General features: G+C 52.6%; 1 protein-coding gene across 1 annotated transcript in view; it reads right to left on the bottom strand.

Annotated features, from left to right (window-relative positions):
* The window catches only part of LOC144739116 (phosphatidylinositol phosphatase PTPRQ-like), a gene marked incomplete at its 3' end in the record, with an annotated part of 29,138 nt that extends 18,239 nt beyond the window's left edge, over positions 1-10,899 (bottom strand). The window contains exons 1-4 of the mRNA XM_078622096.1: positions 10,776-10,899; positions 10,628-10,735; positions 1,600-1,794; positions 883-1,281 (exon numbers count right to left, since the gene is read on the bottom strand). Coding sequence (XP_078478222.1) covers positions 883-1,281; positions 1,600-1,794; positions 10,628-10,735; positions 10,776-10,899 — 826 coding nt within the window. The remainder of the gene's footprint in view (positions 1-882; positions 1,282-1,599; positions 1,795-10,627; positions 10,736-10,775) is intronic.
* Positions 10,900-11,187: the final 288 nt, after the last annotated feature.

Raw genomic sequence — 11,187 nt, 5'->3', positions numbered from 1 at the left:
ACCTGGGCAGCACGCACAGAGACACGGGTGTGACCTGGGTAGCATGCACAGAGACACGGGTGTGACCTGGGCAGCACCCACAGAGACACGGGTGTGACCTGGGCAGCACCCACAGAGACACGGGTGTGCCCTGGGTAGCACCCGCAGAGACACGGGTGTGACCTGGGCAGCACCCACAGAGACACGGGTGTGCCCTGGGCAGCACCCACAGAGACACGGGTGTGCCCTGGGTAGCACCCGCAGAGACACGGGTGTGACCTGGGTAGCATGCACAGAGACACGGGTGTGCCCTGGGTAGCACGCACAGAGACACGGGTGTGCCCTGGGTAGCACCCACAGAGACACGGGTGTGCCCTGGGTAGCACCCACAGAGACACGGGTGTGCCCTGGGTAGCACCCGCAGAGACACGGGTGTGCCCTGGGTAGCACGCACAGAGACACGGGTGTGCCCTGGGTAGCACCCACAGAGACACGGGTGTGCCCTGGGTAGCACGCACAGAGGTATGTGTACACACACGTACACAATCACGCACACACACATGTACACAATCACACACACATACACAATCACGCACACGTACACAATCACACACACATACACACAATCACACACACGTACACAATCTCACACAAACGTACACAATTGCGCACACACACGTACACAATCACGCACACACACACGTACACAATCCACAACATTGCGTGCAAGTGCCTCTGCATGGTTGCAAGTGGTTGCACGCGATTGCTTGCGGTTGAGCACGTGGTCGAGCATGTTTGCAAGCGGTTGCACACGACTGAGCGTAGTCTGCGCGGTTGCACACAACGGCGCGCAGTCGGCGCCTGGTCAGTGTCGCGGCGGTGCCGTCGCGATGGTTACGCCACCTGTCCCGGGCGCCGCCGCGTCTCTCCTCTGCACGTGCGCCAGCGCCGCGGGCGACCGCCGGCTCCGTCGCGGCAACGGCAGCGGCGGGGGGGGCACCGGCGGGGGCACCGGCGGGGTGGGGGCACGGCCCCTCGGCTCGAGGCCCGACCGCTCGCCGCCGCCACCGCTGCCGTCGTCATCGCCGACGTCGCCGCCCCCCGGCTCCACCGCCACCGCCCGGCGCAAGCGGCGGTTGGCGTAAGGGAAGAGCGGCGCCGGCGGCGGCGTGGCGGCCGAGACCGGCGTGGCGGGCGGGGGTCGCGGCGGTGGCGGCAAAGGCGGCGGGAGCGGTCCTGGCGCTGGCGGTGGTTGCCGAGCTGGCGCTGGCGGCGGAGGCGGAGGATGGCGAGGTGGTGGCGCTTGACAGGTACGCGGTCATGGGCCCCACGCCAGACCCCAGGTCATCTTCCTGCAATGACGGGCAGTCTCGTTACCGATGCACGAACAGCGTCGTTAGCGGTGCACCATCGGCGTCGTTACCGGTGCGCGAGCAGCGTCGCCACCGATTCACGCATGTAAGCCAAGGTGCGACGCTCTACCCCCCCCCCCCCCCCCTGCCTCGGCCTTCTCCCGGCCAGATCCAGGGGGGCCACACGGCTCCTCCTCGACACCCTCCCCCACGGCTAGAAGGAACGGAGCGAGAGATGGAACGGATGGAGACCGGGCCCCGCACACACTTCCGCCGCGTCGGGGCCTCACCGCCGTGCGCTCCCGCAGGACAACCTCCTTGACGATGGCGCCCGTGCCCTGGACGAGCGCCAGCACGCGGTAGCGCAGGATGGCGCCGTTCGGCTCCAGCGGGCGGCTCCACTGCACGAGCACGGCCGTCGCGTTCAGCCCCACGGCCGTCAGGTCGCCCACGGGGCCCGGCACTGTGGGCGGCATCGGCGACGCCCCGTGAGCCTCTGTGGGTCTCTGTGTGTTTCTGTGGGTCTATGTGAGGCTCTGTGTGTCTCTGTGTGTTTCTGTGTGTTTCTGTGTGTTTCTGTGGGTTTCTGTGTGTTTCTGTGTGTTTCTGTGTGTTTCTGTGGGTTTCTGTGTGTTTCTGTGTGTTTCTGTGTGTTTCTGTGGGTCTCTGTGAGTCTCTGTGTGTCTCTGTGTGTTTCTGTGAGTCTCTGTGGGTCTCTGTGTGTTTCTGTGTGTTTCTGTGGGTCTCTGTGAGGCTCTGTGAGTCTCTGTGTGTTTCTGTGGGTCTATGTGAGGCTCTGTGGGTCTCTGTGTGTTTCTGTGTGTTTCTGTGTGTTTCTGTGTGTTTCTGTGGGTTTCTGTGGGTTTCTGTGGGTTTCTGTGTGTTTCTGTGTGTTTCTGTGGGTTTCTGTGAGTTTCTGTGTGTTTCTGTGGGTCTCTGTGTGTCTCTGTGACTCTATGTGAGTCTCTGTGTGTTTCTGTGGGTCACTGTGTGTTTCTGTGGGTCTCTGTGAGGCTCTGTGGGTCTCTGTGTGTTTCTGTGGGTCTCTGTGAGGCTCTGTGAGTCTCTGTGTGTTTCTGTGGGTCTCTGTGGGTCTCTGTGTGTTTCTGTGAGTCTCTTTGAGCCTCTGTGGGTCTCTGTGTGTTTCTGTGAGTCTCTGTGACTCTATGTGAGTCTCTGTGTGTGTCTGTGGGTCTCTGTGAGGCTCTGTGGGTCTCTGTGTGTTTCTGTGGGTCTCTGTGAGGCTCTGTGAGTCTCTGTGAGTCTCTGTGTGTTTCTGTGTGTTTCTGTGTGTCTCTGTGGGTCTCTGTGAGTCTCTGTGTGTTTCTGTGAGTCTCTGTGTGTTTCTGTGGGTCTCTGTGGGTCTCTGTGAGTCTCTGTGTGTCTCTGTGAGTCTCTGTGTGTTTCTGTGTGTTTCTGTGTGTGTCTGTGTGTCTCTGTGGGTCTATGTGAGTCTCTGTGTGTCTCTGTGAGTCTTTGTGTGTTTCTGTGAGTTTCTGTGTGTCTCTGTGAGTCTTTGTGTGTCTCTGTGAGTCTCTGTGTGTTGCTGTGTGTTTCTGTGTGTCTCTGTGTGTCTCTGTGTGTTTCTGTGTGTCTCTGTGGGTCTATGTGAGTCTCTGTGTGTCTCTGTGAGGCTCTGTGTGTTTCTGTGAGTTTCTGTGTGTCTCTGTGGGTCTCTGTGAGTCTCTGTGTGTCTCTGTGAGCCTCTGTGTGCCTCTGTGTGTTTCTGTGGGTCTCTGTGAGTCTCTGTGTGTCTCTGTGAGGCTCTGTGCGTTTCTGTGAGTTTCTGTGTGTCTCTGTGGGTCTCTGTGAGTCTCTGTGTGTCTCTGTGAGTCTCTGTGTGTTTCTGTGTGTTTCTGTGTGTCTCTGTGTGTTTCTGTGAGTTTCTGTGTGTCTCTGTGGGTCTCTGTGAGTCTCTGTGTGTCTCTGTGAGTCTCTGTGTGTTTCTGTGTGTTTCTGTGAGGCTCTGTGAGTCTCTGTGTGTCTCTGTGTGTTTCTGTGAGTCTCTGTGGGTCTCTGTGTGTTTCTGTGTGTTTCTGTGGGTCTCTGTGAGGCTCTGTGAGTCTCTGTGTGTTTCTGTGGGTCTATGTGAGGCTCTGTGGGTCTCTGTGTGTTTCTGTGTGTTTCTGTGTGTTTCTGTGTGTTTCTGTGGGTTTCTGTGTGTTTCTGTGTGTTTCTGTGGGTTTCTGTGTGTTTCTGTGTGTTTCTGTGGGTCTCTGTGTGTTTCTGTGGGTCTCTGTGAGGCTCTGTGGGTCTCTGTGTGTTTCTGTGGGTCTCTGTGAGGCTCTGTGAGTCTCTGTGTGTTTCTGTGTGTTTCTGTGGGTCTCTGTGTGTCTCTGTGTGTTTCTGTGAGTCTCTTTGAGCCTCTGTGGGTCTCTGTGTGTTTCTGTGAGTCTCTGTGACTCTATGTGAGTCTCTGTGTGTTTCTGTGGGTCTCTGTGAGGCTCTGTGGGTCTCTGTGTGTTTCTGTGGGTCTCTGTGAGTCTCTGTGAGTCTCTGTGTGTTTCTGTGTGTTTCTGTGTGTCTCTGTGTGTTTCTGTGTGTCTCTGTGGGTCTCTGTGAGTCTCTGTGTGTCTCTGTGAGTCTCTGTGTGTTTCTGTGGGTCTCTGTGGGTCTCTGTGAGTCTCTGTGTGTCTCTGTGAGTCTCTGTGTGTTTCTGTGTGTTTCTGTGTGTGTCTGTGTGTCTCTGTGGGTCTCTGTGAGTCTCTGTGTGTCTCTGTGAGTCTCTGTGTGTTGCTGTGTGTTTCTGTGTGTCTCTGTGTGTCTCTGTGTGTTTCTGTGTGTCTCTGTGGGTCTATGTGAGTCTCTGTGTGTCTCTGTGAGGCTCTGTGTGTTTCTGTGAGTTTCTGTGTGTTTCTGTGGGTCTCTGTGAGTCTCTGTGTGTCTCTGTGAGGCTCTGTGTGTTTCTGTGAGTTTCTGTGTGTCTCTGTGGGTCTCTGTGAGTCTCTGTGTGTCTCTGTGAGTCTCGGTGTGTTTCTGTGTGTTTCTGTGTGTCTCTGTGTGTTTCTGTGTGTTTCTGTGTGTTTCTGTGGGTCTCTGTGAGTCTTTGTGTGTCTCTGTGAGTCTCTGTGTGTTTCTGTGAGTTTCTGTGTGTTTCTGTGTGTCTCTGTGTGTCTCTGTGGGTCTCTGTGAGTCTATGTGTGTCTCTGTGAGTCTCTGTGTGTTTCTGTGTGTTTCTGTGTGTCTCTGTGTGTTTCTGTGTGTTTCTGTGTGTCTCTGTGTGTTTCTGTGAGTTTCTGTGTGTCTCTGTGGGTCTCTGTGAGTCTCTGTGTGTCTCTGTGAGCCTCTGTGTGTCTCTGTGTGTTTCTGTGGGTCTCTGTGAGTCTCTGTGTGTCTCTGTGAGGCTCTGTGTGTCTCTGTGAGTCTCTGTGTGTTTCTGTGTGTTTCTGTGTGTCTCTGTGTGTTTCTGTGTGTCTCTGTGGGTCTCTGTGAGTCTCTGTGTGTCTCTGTGAGTCTCTGTGTGTTTATGTGGGTCTCTGGGGGTCTCTGTGAGTATCTGTGTGTCTCTGTGAGTCTGTGTGTTTCTGTGTGTTTCTGTGTGTCTCTGTGGGTCTCTGTGAGTCTTTGTGTGTCTCTGTGTGTTTCTGTGTGTCTCTGTGTGTTTCTGTGTGTTTCTGTGTGTCTCTGTGGGTCTCTGTGAGTCTTTGTGAGTCTCTGTGTGTTTCTGTGTGTCTCTGTGTGTATCTGTGTGTCTCTGTGTGTTTCTGTGTGTCTCTGTGGGTCTCTGTGAGTCTTTGTGTGTCTCTGTGTGTCTCTCTGTGTGTTTCTGTGTGTCTCTGTGAGCCTCTGTGTGTGTCTGTGTGTCTCTGTGAGTCTCTGTGAGTCTCTGTGAGGCTCTGTGAGGCTCTGTGAGTCTCTGTATCTCTGTGAGTCTCTGTGAGTCTCTATGTGTCTCTGTGAGTCTCTGTGAGGCTCTATGTGTCTCTGTGAGTCTCTGTGAGTCTATGTGAGTCGCTGTGACTTTATGTGAGTCTCTGTGAGTCTCTATGTGCCTCTGTGAGTCTCTGTGAGGCTCTATGTGTCTCTGTGAGTCTCTGTGAGTCTATGTGAGTCGCTGTGACTCTAAGTGAGTCTCTGTGGGTCTCTGTGAGTCTCTGTGTGTCTCTGTGAGTCTCTGTGTGTTTCTGTGTGTTTCTGTGTGTCTCTGTGTGTTTCTGTGTGTTTCTGTGTGTCTCTGTGTGTTTCTGTGTGTTTCTGTGTGTCTCTGTGGGTCTCTGTGAGTCTCTGTGAGTCTCTGTGTGTCTCTGTGAGTCTCTGTGTGTCTCTGTGAGCCTCTGTGTGTCTCTGTGTGTTTCTGTGGGTCTCTGTGAGTCTCTGTGTGTTTCTGTGAGTCTCTGTGTGTTTCTGTGTGCTTCTGTGTGTCTCTGTGTGTTTCTGTGGGTCTCTGTGGGTCTCTGTGAGGCTCTGTGTGTCTCTGTGAGTCTCTGTGTGTTTCTGTGTGTCTCTGTGGGTCTCTGTGAGTATCTGTGTGTCTCTGTGAGTCTCTGTGTGTTTCTGTGTGTTTCTGTGTGTCTCTGTGGGTCTCTGTGAGTCTTTGTGTGTCTCTGTGTGTCTCTCTGTGTGTTTCTGTGTGTCTCTGTGAGCCTCTGTGTGTGTCTGTGTGTCTCTGTGAGTCTCTGTGAGTCTCTGTGAGGCTCTGTGAGGCTCTGTGAGTCTCTGTATCTCTGTGAGTCTCTGTGAGTCTTTATGTGTCTCTGTGAGTCTCTGTGAGGCTCTATGTGTCTCTGTGAGTCTCTGTGAGTCTATGTGAGTCGCTGTGACTCTATGTGAGTCTATGTGAGTCTCTGTGAGTCTCTGTGAGTCTCTGTGAGTCTATGTGAGTCGCTGTGACTCTATGTGAGTCTCTGTGAGTCTCTATGTGTCGCTGTGAGTCTCTATGTGTCTCTGTGAGTCTCTGTGAGTCTATGTGAGTCGCTGTGACTCTATGTGAGTCTCTGTGAGACTCTGTGAGTCTCTGTGAGTCTCTGTGAGGCTCTATGTGTCTCTGTGAGTCTCTGTGTGTCTCTCTGTGAGTCTCTGTGACTCTATGTGAGTCTCTGTGTGTGTCTGTGGGTCTCTGTGAGGCTCTGTGGGTCTCTGTGTGTTTCTGTGGGTCTCTGTGAGGCTCTGTGAGTCTCTGTGAGTCTCTGTGTGTTTCTGTGTGTTTCTGTGTGTCTCTGTGTGTTTCTGTGTGTCTCTGTGGGTCTCTGTGAGTCTCTGTGTGTTTCTGTGAGTCTCTGTGTGTTTCTGTGGGTCTCTGTGGGTCTCTGTGAGTCTCTGTGTGTCTCTGTGAGTCTCTGTGTGTTTCTGTGTGTTTCTGTGTGTGTCTGTGTGTCTCTGTGGGTCTATGTGAGTCTCTGTGTGTCTCTGTGAGTCTTTGTGTGTTTCTGTGAGTTTCTGTGTGTCTCTGTGAGTCTTTGTGTGTCTCTGTGAGTCTCTGTGTGTTGCTGTGTGTTTCTGTGTGTCTCTGTGTGTCTCTGTGTGTTTCTGTGTGTCTCTGTGGGTCTATGTGAGTCTCTGTGTGTCTCTGTGAGGCTCTGTGTGTTTCTGTGAGTTTCTGTGTGTCTCTGTGGGTCTCTGTGAGTCTCTGTGTGTCTCTGTGAGCCTCTGTGTGCCTCTGTGTGTTTCTGTGGGTCTCTGTGAGTCTCTGTGTGTCTCTGTGAGGCTCTGTGCGTTTCTGTGAGTTTCTGTGTGTCTCTGTGGGTCTCTGTGAGTCTCTGTGTGTCTCTGTGAGTCTCTGTGTGTTTCTGTGTGTTTCTGTGTGTCTCTGTGTGTTTCTGTGAGTTTCTGTGTGTCTCTGTGGGTCTCTGTGAGTCTCTGTGTGTCTCTGTGAGTCTCTGTGTGTTTCTGTGTGTTTCTGTGAGGCTCTGTGAGTCTCTGTGTGTCTCTGTGTGTTTCTGTGAGTCTCTGTGGGTCTCTGTGTGTTTCTGTGTGTTTCTGTGGGTCTCTGTGAGGCTCTGTGAGTCTCTGTGTGTTTCTGTGGGTCTATGTGAGGCTCTGTGGGTCTCTGTGTGTTTCTGTGTGTTTCTGTGGGTTTCTGTGTGTTTCTGTGTGTTTCTGTGGGTTTCTGTGTGTTTCTGTGTGTTTCTGTGGGTCTCTGTGTGTTTCTGTGGGTCTCTGTGAGGCTCTGTGGGTCTCTGTGTGTTTCTGTGGGTCTCTGTGAGGCTCTGTGAGTCTCTGTGTGTTTCTGTGTGTTTCTGTGGGTCTCTGTGTGTCTCTGTGTGTTTCTGTGAGTCTCTTTGAGCCTCTGTGGGTCTCTGTGTGTTTCTGTGAGTCTCTGTGACTCTATGTGAGTCTCTGTGTGTTTCTGTGGGTCTCTGTGAGGCTCTGTGGGTCTCTGTGTGTTTCTGTGGGTCTCTGTGAGTCTCTGTGAGTCTCTGTGTGTTTCTGTGTGTTTCTGTGTGTCTCTGTGTGTTTCTGTGTGTCTCTGTGGGTCTCTGTGAGTCTCTGTGTGTCTCTGTGAGTCTCTGTGTGTTTCTGTGGGTCTCTGTGGGTCTCTGTGAGTCTCTGTGTGTCTCTGTGAGTCTCTGTGTGTTTCTGTGTGTTTCTGTGTGTGTCTGTGTGTCTCTGTGGGTCTCTGTGAGTCTCTGTGTGTCTCTGTGAGTCTCTGTGTGTTGCTGTGTGTTTCTGTGTGTCTCTGTGTGTCTCTGTGTGTTTCTGTGTGTCTCTGTGGGTCTATGTGAGTCTCTGTGTGTCTCTGTGAGGCTCTGTGTGTTTCTGTGAGTTTCTGTGTGTTTCTGTGGGTCTCTGTGAGTCTCTGTGTGTCTCTGTGAGGCTCTGTGTGTTTCTGTGAGTTTCTGTGTGTCTCTGTGGGTCTCTGTGAGTCTCTGTGTGTCTCTGTGAGTCTCGGTGTGTTTCTGTGTGTTTCTGTGTGTCTCTGTGTGTTTCTGTGTGTTTCTGTGTGTTTCTGTGGGTCTCTGTGAGTCTTTGTGTGTCTCTGTGAGTCTCTGTGTGTTTCTGTGAGTTTCTGTGTGTTTCTGTGTGTCTCTGTGTGTCTCTGTGGGTCTCTGTGAGTCTATGTGTGTCTCTGTGAGTCTCTGTGTGTTTCTGTGTGTTTCTGTGTGTCTCTGTGTGTTTCTGTGTGTTTCTGTGTGTCTCTGTGTGTTTCTGTGAGTTTCTGTGTGTCTCTGTGGGTCTCTGTGAGTCTCTGTGTGTCTCTGTGAGCCTCTGTGTGTCTCTGTGTGTTTCTGTGGGTCTCTGTGAGTCTCTGTGTGTCTCTGTGAGGCTCTGTGTGTCTCTGTGAGTCTCTGTGTGTTTCTGTGTGTTTCTGTGTGTCTCTGTGTGTTTCTGTGTGTCTCTGTGGGTATCTGTGAGTCTCTGTGTGTCTCTGTGAGTCTCTGTGTGTTTATGTGGGTCTCTGGGGGTCTCTGTGAGTATCTGTGTGTCTCTGTGAGTCTGTGTGTTTCTGTGTGTTTCTGTGTGTCTCTGTGGGTCTCTGTGAGTCTTTGTGTGTCTCTGTGTGTTTCTGTGTGTCTCTGTGTGTTTCTGTGTGTTTCTGTGTGTCTCTGTGGGTCTCTGTGAGTCTTTGTGAGTCTCTGTGTGTTTCTGTGTGTCTCTGTGTGTATCTGTGTGTCTCTGTGTGTTTCTGTGTGTCTCTGTGGGTCTCTGTGAGTCTTTGTGTGTCTCTGTGTGTCTCTCTGTGTGTTTCTGTGTGTCTCTGTGAGCCTCTGTGTGTGTCTGTGTGTCTCTGTGAGTCTCTGTGAGTCTCTGTGAGGCTCTGTGAGGCTCTGTGAGTCTCTGTATCTCTGTGAGTCTCTGTGAGTCTCTATGTGTCTCTGTGAGTCTCTGTGAGGCTCTATGTGTCTCTGTGAGTCTCTGTGAGTCTATGTGAGTCGCTGTGACTTTATGTGAGTCTCTGTGAGTCTCTATGTGCCTCTGTGAGTCTCTGTGAGGCTCTATGTGTCTCTGTGAGTCTCTGTGAGTCTATGTGAGTCGCTGTGACTCTAAGTGAGTCTCTGTGGGTCTCTGTGAGTCTCTGTGTGTCTCTGTGAGTCTCTGTGTGTTTCTGTGTGTTTCTGTGTGTCTCTGTGTGTTTCTGTGTGTCTCTGTGTGTTTCTGTGTGTTTCTGTGTGTCTCTGTGGGTCTCTGTGAGTCTCTGTGAGTCTCTGTGTGTCTCTGTGTGTTTCTGTGTGTTTCTGTGTGTCTCTGTGGGTCTCTGTGAGTCTCTGTGTGTCTCTGTGAGCCTCTGTGTGTCTCTGTGTGTTTCTGTGGGTCTCTGTGAGTCTCTGTGTGTTTCTGTGAGTCTCTGTGTGTTTCTGTGTGCTTCTGTGTGTCTCTGTGTGTTTCTGTGTGTCTCTGTGGGTCTCTGTGAGGCTCTGTGTGTCTCTGTGAGTCTCTGTGTGTTTCTGTGTGTCTCTGTGGGTCTCTGTGAGTATCTGTGTGTCTCTGTGAGTCTCTGTGTGTTTCTGTGTGTTTCTGTGTGTCTCTGTGGGTCTCTGTGAGTCTTTGTGTGTCTCTGTGTGTCTCTCTGTGTGTTTCTGTGTGTCTCTGTGAGCCTCTGTGTGTGTCTGTGTGTCTCTGTGAGTCTCTGTGAGTCTCTGTGAGGCCTCTGTGAGGCTCTGTGAGTCTCTGTATCTCTGTGAGTCTCTGTGAGTCCTTTATGTGTCTCTGTGAGTCTCTGTGAGGCTCTATGTGTCTCTGTGAGTCTCTGTGAGTCTATGTGAGTCGCTGTGACTCTATGTGAGTCTATGTGAGTCTCTGTGAGTCTCTGTGAGTCTCTGTGAGTCTATGTGAGTCGCTGTGACTCTATGTGAGTCTCTGTGAGTCTCTATGTGTCGCTGTGAGTCTCTATGTGTCTCTGTGAGGTCTCTGTGAGTCTATGTGAGTCGCTGTGACTCTATGTGAGTCTCTGTGAGACTCTGTGAGGCTCTATGTGTCCTCTGTGAGTCTCTGTGTGTCTCTCTGTGAGTCTCTGTGAGTATGTGTCTCTGTGAGACTCTGTGAGTCTATGTGAGTCGCTGTGACTCTATGTGAGTCTCTGTGAGACTCTGTGAGTCTCTGTGAGTCTATGTGTGTCTCTGTGAGTCTCTGTGAGTCTATGTGTGTCTCTGTGAGTCTCTGTGAGTCTATGTGTCTCTGTGAGTCTCTGTGAGTCTATGTGAGTCGCTGTGACTCTATGTGAGTCTCTGTGTCTCTGTGAGTCTCTGTGTGTCCTCTCTGTGAGTCTCTGTGAATCTCTGTGAGTCTCTGTGAGTCTCTGCGTCTCTGTGAGTCTCCGCCAGTCTCTACGTAGACACTATGATGGTGCCCCCGCACCCCGCCCCACCCTCTGACCGTCGGAGGAGGTGGTGACAATGAGCCGGCGCTCCGGCCCCCACCCCCGACGCTCGTCTGTGCCCACACCTTGGCCGTGTACTCGGTGAACGGGCGCAGGTCGCCCACCGTCAGGCGCAGCGCCGCCACCGTCTCCTCGGCCTGGATCACGCCTGCCCCCGCCGCCACGACGTCAGCCGTGGTAGTGCACACCAATCTGGTAGTGCAGGCTGTGGTGGTGCACGCTGTGGTAGTGCATGCTGTGATAGTGCAGACCAAGCTGGTAGTGCAGGCTGTGGTGGTGACGGCTGTGGTAGTGCAGGCTGTGGTAGTTCATGCCCCGGTTAGTGCATGCCGTGGTAGTGCAGACCAAGCTGGTAGTGCATGCTGCGGTAGTGACGGCTGTGGTAGTGCATGCTGTGGTGGTGCATGCTGTGGTAGTGCATGCTGTGGTAGTGCGTGATCGTGGTAGTGCACGATGTGGTAGTGCACGCTGTGGTAGTGCGTGATGTGGTAGTGCATGCTGTGGTAGTGCAGGCTGTGGTAGTGCAGGCTGTGGTGGTGCAGGCTGTGGTACTGCGTGCTGTGGTAGTGCGTGCTGTGGTAGTGCATGTTGTGGTAGTGC

Source organism: Lampetra planeri, unplaced genomic scaffold (genome assembly GCF_965212315.1).
Source record: "Lampetra planeri unplaced genomic scaffold, kcLamPlan1.2.h2 scaffold_1310, whole genome shotgun sequence".
NCBI classification, from domain to species: domain Eukaryota; kingdom Metazoa; phylum Chordata; class Hyperoartia; order Petromyzontiformes; family Petromyzontidae; genus Lampetra; species Lampetra planeri.
This window is presented reverse-complemented; position numbering and strand designations above follow the sequence as displayed.